The sequence below is a fragment of the Schistocerca americana genome, chromosome 8 (assembly GCF_021461395.2).
Source record: "Schistocerca americana isolate TAMUIC-IGC-003095 chromosome 8, iqSchAmer2.1, whole genome shotgun sequence".
Lineage (NCBI taxonomy): Eukaryota > Metazoa > Arthropoda > Insecta > Orthoptera > Acrididae > Schistocerca > Schistocerca americana.
Window position 1 is genome coordinate 244069737 of NC_060126.1, and position 17471 is coordinate 244087207.

Here is a 17471-nt window from a genome sequence, read left to right on the forward strand (position 1 = left end):
ACGTATGATTAGTTACTACTTAGATCGGAAGGAAGTGGATAGATTTCTGCTGTATACATTTCGCCACACAATGTTCCATCTTACCTCCTTATGGACGACGAGAAACAACTCACCTCGCTGGATGGCAGCTACCAATCTAACATCCCCCCCCCCCCCCCTCCGCCACAGGCAAGGCCACGCGGAACACTGGTCTACCTGAAAATCACTTAGCAGTCCTCGTATTGGTGTTAGCAGATTGAGAATCGATATGTTGAAGTGGGGCTTCCAAAGCCCGCTTGGGCTCTTTGAATGTGTGGCAAAGATCAAACCACAGCCCACTTCACGAATTGCAACGGGTGCCCGTTAAGATGTACAATGGGGGTCCTGGTGGCAGCAACACGTAATGCCCCTGATTTGGCAAAATTCTGGGCAGACTAATTGATATGTTTTATCATTAACTACCATTATGTAATGCAACTTTTTTCACCAATTTTTGTTTCTGATACGAATTAAAAAATTCATATCTGGGTTTTATTCTTTTCTAGTACAATGGTAAGTACCGTCTTAAATCGTTTCACGGTCGTTTGCAGTGCATGGACACAGACTGAAATACCTCACTTGTGGCCGGGGAAAGGGCGACTGGAATGTACCCTTCGCCATGCGGTGGCTCGCGGAATCCAGAAGAGATGTCTACATCTACGAGGGCGTGCTGAAAAGTAATGCCTCCGAAGTTTGTATGTGAAAACTTTTAAAGGTTTTTAAATAAAACAAATGTTATTAACAGTCTACATATTTATTGATAACACCTCTGCTTGCAGCGCTTCATTAATAAAAGTGAAATCCTCGAAGGTATTCTTGAAGTTACGGAAACAGATAAAAATCGGATGGGGCCAAGTCGGGACAGTTTGGACGATGATTGAGGACAGTGAATCCAAGGCGTCGGACTGTTGCAGATGTCGCAGCGCTCTTGTATGGTCTGGCATTGCCATGCTGAACAAGTACGCACCGCCTTGTTATACACTACAAATCGGAGCCCTCTAGCGGCATATGTAGACACGATAAATGAAGATGTAGATTGTTGATAACGTTTATTTTGTTTATAAATATGGTGTGTGGCGGAAATTGCATTAGTTCTATTATCTCTTCCCTGCCCTATTCGCGAAGGATGCGTGGGAAGAATGTCTTTAAATTTCCGTTTTGTTTTTAATTTACCTGATTACCTCTTTTTGGACATTTCTCGATACGTATGTGGGACGAAGTGTTGTCCGACTGTTCCAGGAACATACTCTCTCTACCTATTTCACTAGTAACCTTCGTGATCAAAACGTCTATCTTGCATCGTCTACCACAGTAATTGAGCGCCTCTACAACGCTCTGGCGTCGAACACAAGATTTCGTGACGAAACACGCCACTCTTCGCTGGATGCTCTCTCTCTCTGTCTGTCTGTCTGTTTGCCTGCCTTTCTCTGGTAAGGGTAGCAGACGAATGAACAATATGCAACAACCGGTCGAATAAGGGTCAAATCATCTGTGGATCAATCACATTTCCATGCGGTTCTTTATCATCCTAGTATCAGCTTTTTCAACTATATGTTTTATGTGGTCGTCGCACCCGGCCGTACGCTTACTCCTACAATAGTTGACAGTATCTAGAAATATGAGAGTCGACTGCTAGTCCCTGGGTCAATCACAGATCATCTGCAGATATGTAATTCACCGCAGTCTTATAACGTTGCTACATACTTACAAACAACTGCATCAACTGCGAACAGCCTCATGGCGCTTCATTTACACTTTAGTTTGAAGGGTTGTTTGATACATCTTTGCACGCTAGCTTATCCAGTGCAATCTCATCATTTCTGCACGACTACTGCAATCTACCTCCACCTACTTACTGTATAACCTACTGTGTTTATGCCCTGGTCTCCTCTAAAAAATTTGTTCACCACATTACCCTCCATTACATAACTCCATACATCTACTTCTATACTCTATAAACCACCGTGAAGTGCATGGTATAGGGTACGTCCCACTGTACCAGCTACGTATGGAGCGCGAGAAAAATGATTGGTTGAATGCCTCCTATCCTTTCGATTCCTATGTGAGCGGTACGTAGGGGGCTGCAGTACATTCATAGAGTCATCATTTAAAGCAGGATCTTGAAATTTTGTTAATAAGACTTCCTCGGAGTGCCGGCCGGGGTGGTCGAGCGGCTCTAGGAGCTACAGTCTGGAATCGCGCGACCGCTACGATCGCAGGTTCGAATCCTGCCTCGGGCATGGATGTGTGTGATGTCCTTATGTTAGGGACTGATGACTTCAGATGTTAAGTCCCATAGTGCTCAAAGCCATTTGAACTTCCTCGGAGTAGTTTACTTCTATCTTCAAGAATCTTCCAGGCCAGTGCTTTCAGTATTTCTGTGACACTCCCGCGGATCAAACAAACCTGTGACCATATGTGCTGCCCTTCTCTACAGACGTTCAATACCACCTGTTTTGACTGCACTCTCCCAGTGTTCTACCAATAAGCCGAATTCTACCTTTTGCTTTGACCACGAATATCCCTACAAAGTGTTACACCCAGGTATATGTGTGAGTTGTGACTCATTGATATTATAGTCACAGGATACTACTATTTTTTTCTTCATTTTGTGAAGCAGACATTTTTATATTTCTGTACAGTTAAAGCAAATTGCCAATCTTTGCACCACTTTGAAATCTTAACAAGATGACTGAATATTTATGCAGCTTCTTTAAACTGCAGGTAACTGCATCACATCATCTACAAAACGCCTGAGATTACTATTAGGCCTAATACCGTCTGAAAGTATATATGAAGATAGTAACTGTTCACGAAAGAACAGGTACCATTGATGACCGTGCAGCTTCTCTAGAATAAATGATAATTGAAACCCTCAGCTGCCGACAGGTGTTGTTGATATACCTCAATGGGGACAGCTGAAAATGTGTGCCCCGATCGGGACTCGAACCCGGCACTGTAGCTCAGCGTGTTCGGTCCGAGGGTTAGCTGCTCTCTGCAATAAAAAAACTGAGTTAATGGATCAACGATGAACTTGAACATGCGTCATGGGACGTCCGCTCCGAACAAATACAACGAACAATCACGAAGAAAATGAGAATTTAAAAAAATCGATAAAATTAATAAAATAAATAAAAAAAGATGGATAGAGCGCCTGCCATGTAAGCAGGAGATCCCCGGTTCGAGTCCCGGTCGGGGCACACATTTTCAGCTGTCCCCATTGAGGTATATCAACAACTCTTGTCGGCAGCTGAGAGTTTCAATTAATTATCACTGTCTGAAAGGTCATTAATAAACAACATGAACTCAAACATAATGAGGTATTTTGAACACTTTCCTGGGGCACACCCTTAGTTACTTCTGCATCTGACGATGACTCTCCATTCAAGATAAATGCTGCGTCTTCCCTGCGAAAAAGTTCTCAATCTATTCAGAAATTTCACTTCATACGCCATTCGATCGTACTTTTGACAATAACCGTATGTGCGATACTGAGTCGAATGCTTTTCGGAAATCCTTACCTGACTGCCTCGATCCAAAGCTTTCAGTACGTCAAGTGAGAAAAGTGCCTGTTGGGTTTCAAATGATCGATGTTTCCGGAATCCACGCTGGTTGGCACTGAGGAAGTCATTCTGTTCAAAATACCTCATTATCTTCGAGTTCAGAATACGCTCTAAGATTCTACAACAGATCATGTCAAGAATACTGGACAGCAGTTTTGTCCCACTTCTACTACCCTTCTTGTAGACAGGTGGAACCTGTGCTTTTCTCCGAGAACTGAGTGAGGTTTTTTGCTCGAGAGGTAAGGCAGGTAATAGTTAGGAGTGGAGTTAACTCAGCCGCAGATCCAATATAGAATTTGACAGGGATTTCATCGGGCACTGTAGCTTTGTTCAATTTTAACGATTTTAGCTGTTCCTCAACATCACTGACAATAACACTTAATTCGTTCATCTTTTCTGCGGTACGAGGATTAAATTCGCGTTTTCCTTGTAAAGGAACATCTGAAAATAGAGTTATGCATTTCTGCTTTTGCTTTGCTACCCTACAATTCAGTACCGCCTCAATGGTTACTCGATCCCTTACTTTCAGCACTTTTCTATATAATCAAACTTCTAAAGATTCCATTCTCTTCTTGTCGAAAGTGCTTATTGTTCACGTTTCATTTTCGTGTAAGCCTGCACTCCAAATATCATCAGAAAAATCTTCCTAGTACTCAAATTGCCGCAAGATATTTACAATTTCCTCTTTTTAAGAAACGTTTCTCTTACTATTGTGAGTTCCATGACACTTCCTTTAGGTACTCCTGAAATCACCTTCACCTGTTGATTGATTGTGTTGTGCTAAGAGGGACGTGCCGAGATTCTGGCTGCTAGGAACGACAAATCTGGCCGGAACTGCGGAGCGCGGTGAATATGCGCTGCCGACAGGTTCGGACGTCACGCGGGTTGGAGGTGCGTGGCTGGCCGGCATGGCTGCTTCACTGGGTCAGGTCCGGCGGCGTTGCCGCGGCGAACCCGGGCCGCGGCAATTCGCATTCCGGCTTGTTCTCCCGCCAGGTAGGTAGGTAGGTGGTTCCCGGGCTGGCGCTGTTGCCGTTGCTGCTGCCTCGCTGTACCGCGGTTGCTGCTAGAGGCTGCTGCCGTCTCGCTCACCTCTGTGGACCCGTTACGGCGACCAACTCCCAGCAACAGTTCGTGCTTCCAATATAATACGCTTCGACGATTCTAGTTGCGGCGCGGAAAAAGCCACAGCATAAGAGTAAACGTAGTATGTGGTGTAACCACTGGTTAATAAAAGGAAAAGCATTCTCAGCTTATGTTACTCCGTGAGTTGAGACATATCCATAGGATTTGAACAATTATTTCAACAATGCAATCGAAACCAGCACATAACGAGAGCCGTAATAATCTCACGTACGAAATACTGACGACATTGCGGTATTTCACAAACTAAAAATACTTTCAAGATTACGAATACAAATTCACAGGGTAAATCCAAATTGCACTGTCAAAATTTCGGAGGTTGTGCACGGAGCTATTTTGAGTACTCTGGCGTACGGGGCCCGTGGTCTCCGATGGCTAGTTGGAGAGTAATTGTATTTAGCTTAATTTCTTATCCCCATTTATTTTTGTGTAATAATTGTTGTCTGGTCGCAATAGCTGCAGAAGATTGCCACCCAAGGGCCTGTCGCATATTCAAACCTAACCCTGTAATATCAGCTTCCCCTAGTAGCAAAAGTGGCCGGAAACACTTCTGACAAAAGGCTATGACCAAGCTTCTACGACGACCATTTGGTTTTCAAGACTGACATCTGACACTAAAATGACCATTTACGCATATTGTTATGACAAGCAAAACAGTCTTTGGTCAGCTGCATCTAGCAATGGCATAATCAATCCCTGACTAGCGTCTAAAATGCAGTCTAGTGTGACGAATACTGTCACGAAAATACGAGATGACTAATGTTAACATAATGAGTGATGGTACAATTTTGTTTTGCCTCTGACTTCTTGGTGGGAACATAGGACACATTCACAGTGCTAAGGGCGCTTCTGTTTCTATGCCATCTATGGACATCCTAGACTTTGGACTTATTGTTAATTGTCACTTTAGGGAGTGATTGCTAACGATTTGTTCACCGTGCCTCGGACGTGTGTCGACTGTTTATTCTGTGTACGTTGGTTATGAATTCTGGGCCCGCCTCAAACACATTATTATTATCATTAATTAATTTGCAAGTGTACAGATGGAGTTATCACAAAAGAACTGTAATAAATTCATCGCACAGAAATATATAAATACCGCACACTTATATCGAGTGTGATCAAAAAATACGGTGAATCAAATTTTTTAGCAGCAACTGCTGAGGCTACAACCATTTGACGTAATTTGTCAGGTAGCCTGATTCGCTGAGACAGGCAGCGTCAAGTTAGTACACGTTCTTACTTTGAGACAGCGTCCGAAGACGCTAGAGTGAGGTCGTGTTTACCATGTCCGTCGTGTATATTGGATTTCGAATAACTAAGTTCTGTTTCAAGTCGCAAGAAATGCCAAAGAAACTGAAGAAATGTTGAAAATGGTGTACGGCGATAATGCTGTAGCTCTGAATACTGTATAGAAGTGGTGTGAGCCATTTAAAAACGCAGCAGACATGAAGGATCGTCTTCATTCAGAATTGTAGTTAGAGACGAAACCTGGGCCTATGGCTATAACCCTTAAGACGAAACTTCAGCGTTCACAATGGAAAACCAGTGAATCTCCTCACCATAAAAATGCACGTCAGCCGAAATCGAATATCAAAGTCATGTACATTTTTATTTCCATATTGAGAACAAAATGCGATACGAGTTCTTGCCAGGGGGAACAACTGTAAATGTAGAATTTTACAATGGCGTAGTGCAAGTTTGCGAAACGAAGTGCAAAGAAAAACACCATAACAATGGGCTAGTTGCTTCTTTCTTCATCACGACAACGCGCTGTACCACATCTGGGTTTTATTCGCTAGTTTGGCCGGAAAAAGTGTTTCCGTCCGTCCAAACCCACTTTACACACTAGCTTTTGCACCAAAGTAAAACGTTTTCACACCACTCCTGACGTTGAGAGGGCCACGAAAGAGCAAAAGAACGCACCGCCGAGATTAGCGTTCCAGAAATGCTTTTTCAGTCATTAATTCAACGTTGGGATACGTGCATTACTAGCCTAGGGCAGCAATTTGGAGGAGATTAAATCAAATTCCATGTAATATTATCACTTGATTCATCGTATTTTTTTATCACACTTCGTACTTTCAACTACGACGAGCATTAAACTATTTTTTCGCATATGGGTTCTTTGAAAGCGACACCTTATTTCGGCACTTGTACATGAGCATGAATGTTTTTTCGATACTATGCAAACTTCAGCCTGCAGCTTTGTATTGGTCTTTCTGGAAACTGAGCGACTGTTTGTCAATACATCACGTATCTAAGGCTTGCGAGAAATTCAATTACGCAAGCAGTGTCGATGTAATTTTCAACATTGGGACACCGACAACGAAATGAAGAAGAAAGATTAGGCTTAGCGACTCCTTTGAAGACGACGATATTTGTGATAGAACAAAAACTTGGATGATGATGTTTGGTTTGTGGGGCGCTCAACTGCGCGGTCATCAGAGCCCGACAAACTTGGGTTGGGGAACGAAAGGGAAGGATCACGACTACGCGGTTTACAAAGCAACCACGCAGCATCTGCCTTCAGCCATTTAGGAACATGGCAGATAACATAAAATCTCGATGGCCGGCCGGGGATTTGAATCGCTGTACTCCAAAATGACAGTCCAGATCCTTACCCTCATACTAACTCGTTCCGTACAACGAAACGTTTCCGTGACATTCTTCAAGCAGGGCGCTGTCACTGTTGTTTAGTGAACGCAGTAGAGCTGACATCAGATAACATTGCATGCAAGATGAATTAAACAGGAAATATAGCATAGGCCTATAAGTTCTCTAAGAAAGCTCAGCTAGGTGGTTAATGGTGGTAGCTGACTGGAATAGTGCAACTAAAAGTCGTATGAAACTTCCAAGTATGTAGTAAAACACGTAAATCTAGACGGAATGGTAAATGTAACGTAAGATTCCAAGTGCAAAATCATCTGCCTTCTTTCGTGTAAATCACAATCAATATTTCATTCACGAAGGAACAAAATCGATACAAATGATGTATAAACAGTCCTTTCCCGTCACTCACATTTTGATTTTAATCATTCGCGGCAGAACCCCGCCTGCTGCTGCAGGACATTTGCTCTTTGGTAGTCGTTCTATAAAAAAGATGGAGGTACCATTATTTTTAATGTAAGTACCAGATACATTGTAGGATGGCCTCCAGTACGCAAAATCTGAACAAATTTCTAAAACATCGGTAATAATGAAACCAGTCTTTTTCTCATGTGATTTACCAAACACCATGGTTCATAGCAATCAGGTGGATATTTCTTGTCTTCCAAGAAACTTTTAATTCAGCACCACATAAATAGTCATTTAAAAAAAGTACGATCATCTGGAGTATAGGCCTATAGTGAAATCCATGGACAGGTTGAAGATTTTTTTGATAGAGAGGGCCTGCACGTCGTCATGGAAGTGTACTAATGGGCTCTTGCTGTTCGTGTTGTACATAAATGTTCTAGCTGACAATATTAACAGTAACCACAGACTCTTTGTAGATGGTGCAGTTATCTATAGTGAAGTATATCTGAAAAAAAGTGCACAAATATCTCTGACTTCCAAGCAGGCCTAGCGCCAAGATTGGGTTAAGTATTCAGAAATGTTAAATTGTGCACATAAAAAAAAGTAGTATGCTATGACTTTAGAATCAATAAGTGTACTATGTCCCCTCCCCGTATGGCTCCCATACGGATTGCGGAGACTTGATGTTACAGTATGCACAGAGGAATTGAAATGGTCATTCTTTCCTCGCTCTGTATCTGAATGAAAGGGGAGAATCCGTAATGTGAAACATTTGGATGAACCCTCTGCTTTATATTTCAAAAGTAGTTTCTGGACACAGCGAGTTATTAGCGGGGCCCTCACGATTATGTGAACCGATAACAAGATTAAGATGAAACAGTCTTGCTATATTCTTTGTACGCCGCCTACTTGTATTTGGTAAAAGTACAATGACATCGTGCCACACAGGGGCTATAAATATATTTCTTTGTACTACAAACTGTAATTGGGCTGATTGGAAATGAGTTTACTATTGCACGAGCTATGGATAGGTTTATACTACTCGGATATAAATGGTTACGGTACGTAACAGCTTACATTTTTTGGAGGAAATGAAAACACTTCTCTTATTTGAAACACAGCATGCTGAAAGTATCAGTACATTAAAAAAAAACTTTCACATCAAGAGTTTTAAGTTTAGGGACTCTGGCGGGAGACGGGAGTGAGAGTACCTCGGTATTAAAATAGGATAATACATATGGTGCAAACGAAACTTCTTTCCATCAACAAAAAATTAAAAAAGCGTCCGCACACGTTTAATATTTATTGACAATGCCAAATCCTCAATACATTGAAGCGACTTTCACACCATCAATACTGTCAGCTGGCAACACAATTTTAGAAGGTCAAACATTCAAAAAGAAGCATATCACAATTTTATTTGCTATAGCCAGTAAACAACACAAAATAGCGAAAGGGTCCATGAAGGGCTGAAAAATGAGATGATAATTTACTGACTAAAGTCGTCACCACGGACCAGAAATAGGCTATTTCAGACTGTTTTCGTATGTGTCCTGCATCTTACGACTGATAATGTTGATACGACAAAAACTGTGGAGGAAAACACGTTAGTGAGAGAGGAAATGACAACTGGCGAGAAATTATGAGTAACTTTGTGATGTGTGGTGACGGGCAGATCATTCGAATGCTTGAAGTGTAATGCTGTAACACCAAGAAACATAATAAACAAAATTGTTATTGAAATCTGTTAAGTAATCATATCTGTTCTTAAATTATATAGTCAGATAACAAACGTAAAATATTTTTTTCATTTGTTACCATAACGTGCGGTGGCTGAAATGTATTTTGCAGACCTCTACTACTGTTACGTGTGTACGGCGCCTTCAAGCCTCCATACTTTTCTACCTGCTACATAATTCTACAATAATACGCCCAATATGTTTTAAAGTAAATAAAGAAAGCAATTCCATATTGTATGCTCCACTGATCTCTCTAAATTGATAAATACGACAAGCCCTGGACCCGCAGTAGGCAGGTGCGGGGTTAACATTGTCTCCCGGTCATATGTATTTGATTCTCCCCCTCAATACGTCAGTTTTCGCACTTCTTGTTACGACACACGGGCAATAAATATCAAGCTCCCATTCTTAGCCACACTGAGCTTCTGCTCCTATGTGCCGATTTTAATGTATTCGCTGTCGACAGAGTGTTAAACTCAAACTTATGACTTTTCAGGTGCTTCACCATTCTTTGAGATAATTTGCTAATTACTCTTTTAATGAATCGCCGCTACCTAACTAATTCCGTGGTGTACCAGGCACCCAGCGAAACAAAAGGTGGCGGCGTTGACCCCCTTCAGATACTCATGTACACAATAACGTGTAATTTCTTAAGAGAAGACCTTCCTAATTTCATTATAAACGCCTGAAAGCAGTACCCAATGTGTATGTGTGTGTGTGTGGGGGGGGGGGGGATTGTGACATTATAATACCGCAACAGCCCTGCTATTTGGAAAATGTATTCATGACACTTTTGACAGCCGGCGGCGAAAGGCAGGAAATTCAGCAGAAACGTCTGGCAAAGGAACTTTTCGAGGACGTAACGTTACTATCAATTCATCTGTCTAAATGTGGTTCGTCCGTAGATGGCATTTTACTGTACTATTTTAAACAATTTTACATATGGGTCTATACACTGAAGTAACTGGTAACACACGAACGGCAACATGTTACTGCATAGAATGACAGTATTACGACAGCTGAGTACTTCGTTAAGCACGCCCAGTTATCAATAGAGGCACCATATGACAAACAAAGACAACTGAAAAACAAGCGCGGTTTTCACATTTAAAGTAAATTATGATATCTGGTGAACACACTACCCGATTTCGCATATATTCGTGCTTATGCTTGAGTATGTCTCTTCGAACTGTCAACACTCCCGTGAAAGTCAAGAGGCAAAATCCAAGTTTATAAGACGCGTCAAAAAATAGGTATGTGTGTTAAGGAAAAACGGAACTCAGTGCTTTGGACGTAATGAGAAAGAAGCCAAACGGATTTACTCAACCTACGAGTATGACATTACTAAAAACCGTCTGAGATAAAAACAGAAGAAAGCACAAATCTGTTTTTAATGACTGTTACCTTGTTAAGTACTTTGTTGTTCTTGTAAACAGTAGTGCCCACGAGCTACTGCTTGGGGGTGCGTATGGTTTCCATGGCGACCCATCTGTTGTCACAAACAATTCTGCGGAGCGTGGATTACACTCATTACACTAACATCTAGGACGTGGAATATGAAACTAGCCTGCAAGGTGTTAGGTTGGTTACATCGTGAAGTAATTACGTATTTTCTGACTACGGATGCAAGAATTCATACTTCGAAATCTTACGTCGAACATTGTTATTTTCTGGAAGAGACGCAGTACAGTAAATATCGTTTTATGAGTTCCCGTAATCATGGGATCATTTTTATGGGCTTTCTCCCTTGTTATGTTGTTTTTTGAGCTAAACAAGTCACTACAAAGGTATACGGTGAGTCAGCATACACGTTAGAAACACCTAATACGACGTGATTTCCACCAGCCACTTACCTCTTTGTTTACTGAAGCGACAATGTGCGAAGCAATGAAACGAAAATCCAGGTGAAGGGCTGACAAGGCTGGCAAACAACACTGCGAAAAACCTGTTTACGTCACTTGTTAAACTCCATCACAACAAAAAACCACTTTCATACATAATCAAACAATCCACACTTCACTATTGTTGCGATTTAACCTCCTGTATCCAATGGCACTTCCATGACCAATGACGAAGACATACACAAAAACAAAAAAAAAATTACAAGTTTCGAACTCACTTCGGCAACCCGCACCACGGCAACGCACACCAAACATCCACTGCGTGAGCGCCTCCTCACGGGACTACTGCGCAAGCGTCACCAAAGCCTTCAAAGGTCCGAGATATACCAGTTGCAAACAAAGAATGTAGTAATTTTTAAAAAAATTTTATTTTGGCTTCTAGCAGGACGAATGAAGTAATATTGGGAATAACAGCATGGTAATTTAAGAAAACCATAAAAGACATGTTATTGTGAGAGTTTTTCCTATAAATTGTACCAGTTGGAGAATATCCAAGTTGTCTACAAATTTAACAATTGACGTGGTAGCCCGTAAGTTTGTAGGAATTGGCAAGCAGAGTTGAGAAAATTCAACTCATATACAATAATTGCAGGATACTCGCTACATGAATCACTTTTTGTTTTCTACTTATCCACCGAAACTGAATAAGAAGAATCTGAATATAAATAATGTATTACATGTCTGCAGTTATTTCGCGGATATTTGTTAGCTACTGTCGCAGATATTTGTGTAAAATCCTGAAAAATCTTATATCGAAAGTGTTTCGATTAGATTTTCCACTGAAAGTGAACAACTGTTTAGTTCGTGGTTTGGCAATCATGAGACGCAGTGTGCGGGCAAAACAATGGAATGTGCAGTGTATGTATACAGTGTTCAAATGTTGAAGTGGATAGAATTACAATAAATGCGAAGAAAGCTAATATACGTCGAATTTGAAAATGCCTGAAAGTATTGCTGATGAGGAAGACGACGAGATCTACAAAAACTTACCAGATTTCAAATATGATGACACGCTGAAAAAGGTAACTTCCATCTCATGATGACAGTAATGTGGTACTATCCATTTGTGTGCTGGTAAGCAGGTGACACGGGATCTGTTACTGCGGCTTAGTCTCTGAGCAATTTTATAGATGAACAAATTAACAGTTATCAGATGTGTAAAAATATATCAATATGAAAAAGCTCTTCAGTTCACAGAATACCATGATCACAGCTTTTTGTACTGCATCTCAAATTACAACCAACTATATATGTTCCCGATAATTTATTACATATTTACATTCAGAGGCAGATTATTTTCGGTCTGACATTTACAGTATTTCCCGTAAAATATAGCATGTCATTCATAACAAATGCTATATGAATATTATGAAGTTGACGTTACTGCTGATATAGGCATCTTAAGCCACTTTCGAATCTCAGAAATGAAAGATATCGAACGACTATGCCAGTAGTATACCTTGAATTTTTTTGTTCACTTTATTGGAAATCCAATAAGAGACACAACAGAGATGAAAAGCAATATAAGTTACTCATTGCAGTACAAAAGGAAAAAAGTTATGTAAATTCATAAAACTGCTGCAGGTCACTTTTTTGTCTGGTTGCAGTTTTATGTACTTACATTCAGGAAACTGTCACTGGTTCTAAAACTTCCATAATGGATAAGCTTAAAATAAGTTAATGTAGTTCTTTCATAATAGCATTTCTAAATTTCTCAAACTTTGATCTTTGCAGAGCTTTGTTCAGCATGTCTGCCAGCTGTTCTTCTGTACTACAATACTTTATCCCACACAAACCTTCTCTATACTGTTCACTAACATAGTGAAATTTCACATCTGTATGTTTAACTAACTGTCCTGGTTAGATCATTTGGATAGCACTTTGATTATGTACATGAAGAATGAGCTTCACTTCTCTTCTGGATAACTCTGATCAGCATCATAATAGACATTTAGATGAATAGTGTCACACTACTCCTCTATCTTCAAATAAAAATGCTCACAAATCTTCGTATCTTGTAGGTATCTCAGTGTATATTTTGGTAATCCCTTTTCTTAGGGTCTTCTCTAAAGCAGCTCTTATAATTGTTTGTAAATGTAAGATATGGTCTGATTTTATATGAGAAATACAGAACACTCTCTATGGCTTTATGATATGGAAATTTAATGTGTTTATCTTCTTGATTTTCTTCACTTGTCTTTCCCTCTGGAACTGATGTTGTCGTGGCCTTATAGTAAGTCATATTGAAGTTTTCAAGTAGCCTACTTCCTTGTCATGCTGTTCATGATATAGTATTATTTGATCCTTTTATCTTCGTATTTGTATCACTAGCTACATATCTGGATTTTGTACTACAACCAGTCATAAATACTACTTATGAATCCTTTTGTGTTATGATTCCATCATCAACATGTATAGCCATATACATTTCTGCTGTTACATCTTTAAATATGCACTGATCCGACTTCAGCTGAATTAATCTTTCTGTTTTTAGAAAATCTGTGAGAACTTTACTCCATCTAGATGGTACTTATTTAAGCATACACAGTGTTTTCTTCAAAACAAATTTTTCCAGCATTTTTTAATCCTTCAAGTATCTTCATGAAAATCTCTTCATCCCATTTTCCATATAGAAATGCTGTTTTTACATCAAACATCCTGATGGTAAAATTTTTCTCTGCTGCCAGAGCAATGAACAGTCTTAATGAACATATATGTACAACTGGGCTGAATATTTCCTTTAAATCTATACCCCTTCCTTGTTGAAAACCTTTGACAACCAGTCTGGCATTATATTCACTATCATATTTGACTTTAAAGACCTATTTGCTTGCTAAGATCTCTTTCTCTTTTGCCTCCTTTTGATTGATCAACTTCCATGTTTTATTCTGTTCAAGACAGTTATTTCCTTCTTTTTCTTTTAGTCAGGTTTCCTTATCTTGACAGTTAATACATTTTCATATGTAAGTAATGCTGTTTCATAATTACCATAGTTTGAAGATTGCTTCAAATTGGTTCTGTTAATAATGTTATACTTTCCTGTGTCTTCATTGCATGCTCTTTCATCTTGATTTTCTTGGTTCTGAATTTCATTTGTGTTAGTGTCATTTGTTAGTTGACCAATAATGAGATTTTACTGTAGAGTTTTTTTCTCACACTCTGTTCAAATTCAGCATCTCTTGACACAGGAGCATAACCAATAAAAATGTGTGGATTACTTCTTTCATCTAGTTTCCTTAAGTTGTTTAGATTTTTGGCAAAAACTCCTGATACAAAAAATTGAAATCTTGTCGGATCTTGTTTTTTCCCAAACCACTTTTCTGCAGGTGTGACACTTTGATTGATAGTTGGGTTCAGTTGATTAAGTACATAGCTGTAAGCCCTCAGTCCCCCCATGGCTCTATCTTCAATTTGCTAATGAATATTATAGCTCTTTCTGTGTTAATGATGTCATATTTAGTCTCTCTGCTTTCCAATTGAGTTGAGGACTGTAAGTAATGCTCTAGTCTAGTACTATTCCTTTCTTTGCATGAGCTCTTAAAGATATGGTTTCTGCATTCAACACATTTATCACATTATTTTTGACACTTTTAGATTGGAATTATTTTCTCTTTCTGGCTCATATTTTCATATGAATCTTGGAGAGTCTGACTTGTCGTTTAGCAAATAGGTTACACAACAATGAGCGAAATGCTCTAATACTGTCGTATTGTATCTGTATCCATTAAATGCTGGGGATTTTATCTCTCCACATGTTTCAGTATGTATTATTTCAAGTGGCCTTGTTCTTCTTTCTCTCACAGTAGAAAATGACTTTCTTGTTAGCTTAGCTCTCACACAAGCTTCATAAAATTGTTCTGTGGAGCATAAACTATTAGGAACACCAGTGCACATGAGCTTCATCTTTGAAGTGCAGCTTATGCCTGGATGAGCTAGCTCCTTATGCCATTCTTGTTTTTCTTCTTGTGTCGGTAGTGATTGCATTCCTGATTTAATGTTCACTTTGTATAATTCATCTCTTGTTTTGTGTCCTTTCAAAATAAGTATTTGATATTTATAGATATGAAAGAATGTTCACTAAACACAGCTGTACAACTATTGTCAGTGATAGTGTTCACAGACATCAGATTTCTACACACTTGAGGAACACACATAACATCTTTGGGGTCTAGTGCAGCAGGGGATACAACCCGTCGGCTTTGGACAATGACATCACAAGTCGCCAGAGAGCAGTTTACCATTTTCGCTTTTGCTGTTATGTTTCAGTTTCGTTTTTTTACTGATTGCTTAATAAAGTGGATCTGCTTATTCTATCTCGTGAGATTTTTTTTTTTTAAAGCCAAAAAAACACTTATCAGCCACTGAAGGGAGCTACAACACTAAGAAGAATCGCTTCTCGATTGGCCACATGTGACGTCATTCTCCAAAGCCGACGGGTTGTATCCCCTGCTACACTAGTCCCCATCTTTGAGAACACAGTTATCACATGCAGAGCAGCCTGTTGATACTATTTTCATTAACATATGTTTGGCAACTTTCACAGCACTGTGACAGTGTTTCACATTTGTTAACTTGCCCATTATTAGACACATATGTCCTGTTGTATGTGCACTATCAACAACCATGTCCATATTTTCTTTCTCAATGGCTTCATGTGAAATCTTATCTTTGTTACATTTATATGCAACAAATGCAGTGTTTTTGTTGGTGTACTGTTTGTTGTTTTCTTGAGTGACTAGTTCTTAAAGCGTTGAGTAGTGGATATTTTTGTGTTGTCTTTGTTCTTAAAATAACAATTTTCTTCCTTATGATTTGTCCTTTTGCAGTGACAACAGGGCTTGAAAGATCTTAGTTTTGGTTTCTGATTTGGTTTCTATTTTTAAAGTAGCACTCTTCTTCTTTGTGATTATTTTTCTTGCTTATAGAACACTGTTCTTTCTTCTTAAGCATCTTGCATTCTCTTACAAAATGTCCAGTCCACCACAGTTGTTACAAATTGGATCTTTTACTTTTCTATCATTCCTCTTCTCTTATGAGCCTTGCAGTTAGATTTCCCACGTACTTCTCACCACTGGATGACGAGAAAGTGTTTTAACTCATCTGGCAAAATAGACGGTAATTTCCAAGAATGATTGCCTATCGAAGTCGCGGGGTCCAAACGATACATATCGAATGTACGATCGTAAATCGATCATGCGACTCTGGTAGCGGGTATTATGAGTATGTTGACTGTGGTCGCTACAGCAACGACAAAAGAAGAGTGTTACAAAAATACTTGTAAATACAAAGGAGACGACTTACTTTGCTCATCGTCGGTGTTGTTATCATGTGAAAGTCCATTACGGTGGTGTGGATGGATAATTTGGAGAAGTCAAACCATGTATTTTTCCTGATACTCGTTCGTTTCCCGCACTGTCCTCAATGGAACTGTAAATGGTATTTCAGCATTGAAACTGTTCTTATGAAGTTTTACACACTTCGCATCACCACAGTCTACACAGTCCCTTCTTTCCTTGTCCGGTAGTATTTGCGACAAAAAGTAAAACAATCTTTTACGCTGGATAAACATGGAATTAGATTTTTCCATGTGAGAGAATCTGTCGAAGTAACGTCAAGAACACCAGACATCCCACTCACTAATGACATCAATTGTCTGGGATTCCCTAGCAACTCACAAATAATTCACGGAGTCATGTAATTTAGAGCAATTAAGGGAATGACGGAAAACAGATAAAAATGGCGATCACAAATAATTGACCACATCGCCTGCTACCAGAGCCGCATGATAGATTTACGATCGCACTTTCGATCTGTATTGTTTGGACCCTGCGACTTCAATAGGAAATCATTCTTGGAAATTACCAGACTAGAGACAATTCAGTTCAAATGCTTATTTTACTAGCTATTTCCCTCATTTTATTGTACTTCAAACAACAAAATTCTTGAAGCATGAGTTCTTTGAGAAGTCTCTCTTTTGTAAATTGCTTTAAGTTTATTGAACCCTGTAGCTAGCTATTCTGTACAACGTAAAATTCATGCCAACACACATCCTTTGACACTTGTCTAATTTATCAAAATGTGATAGTTTG

At 39.6% G+C, this 17471-nt stretch overlaps 2 protein-coding genes across 2 annotated transcripts in view; one reads left to right on the plus strand and one right to left on the minus strand.

Annotated features, from left to right (window-relative positions):
* LOC124545215 (afadin) overlaps positions 1-11628 on the minus strand; it is a 1085620-nt gene extending 1073992 nt beyond the window's left edge. The window contains exon 1 of the mRNA XM_047124083.1: positions 11335-11628. The gene's annotated coding sequence lies outside the window, so the exon portion shown is untranslated. The remainder of the gene's footprint in view (positions 1-11334) is intronic.
* A 553-nt stretch (positions 11629-12181) lies between these two features.
* Positions 12182-17471, plus strand: part of LOC124545718 — a 71043-nt gene continuing 65753 nt past the window's right edge. Inside the window, exon 1 of the mRNA XM_047124661.1 lies at positions 12182-12404. Coding sequence (XP_046980617.1) covers positions 12321-12404 — 84 coding nt within the window. The 5' untranslated portion in view covers positions 12182-12320. The remainder of the gene's footprint in view (positions 12405-17471) is intronic.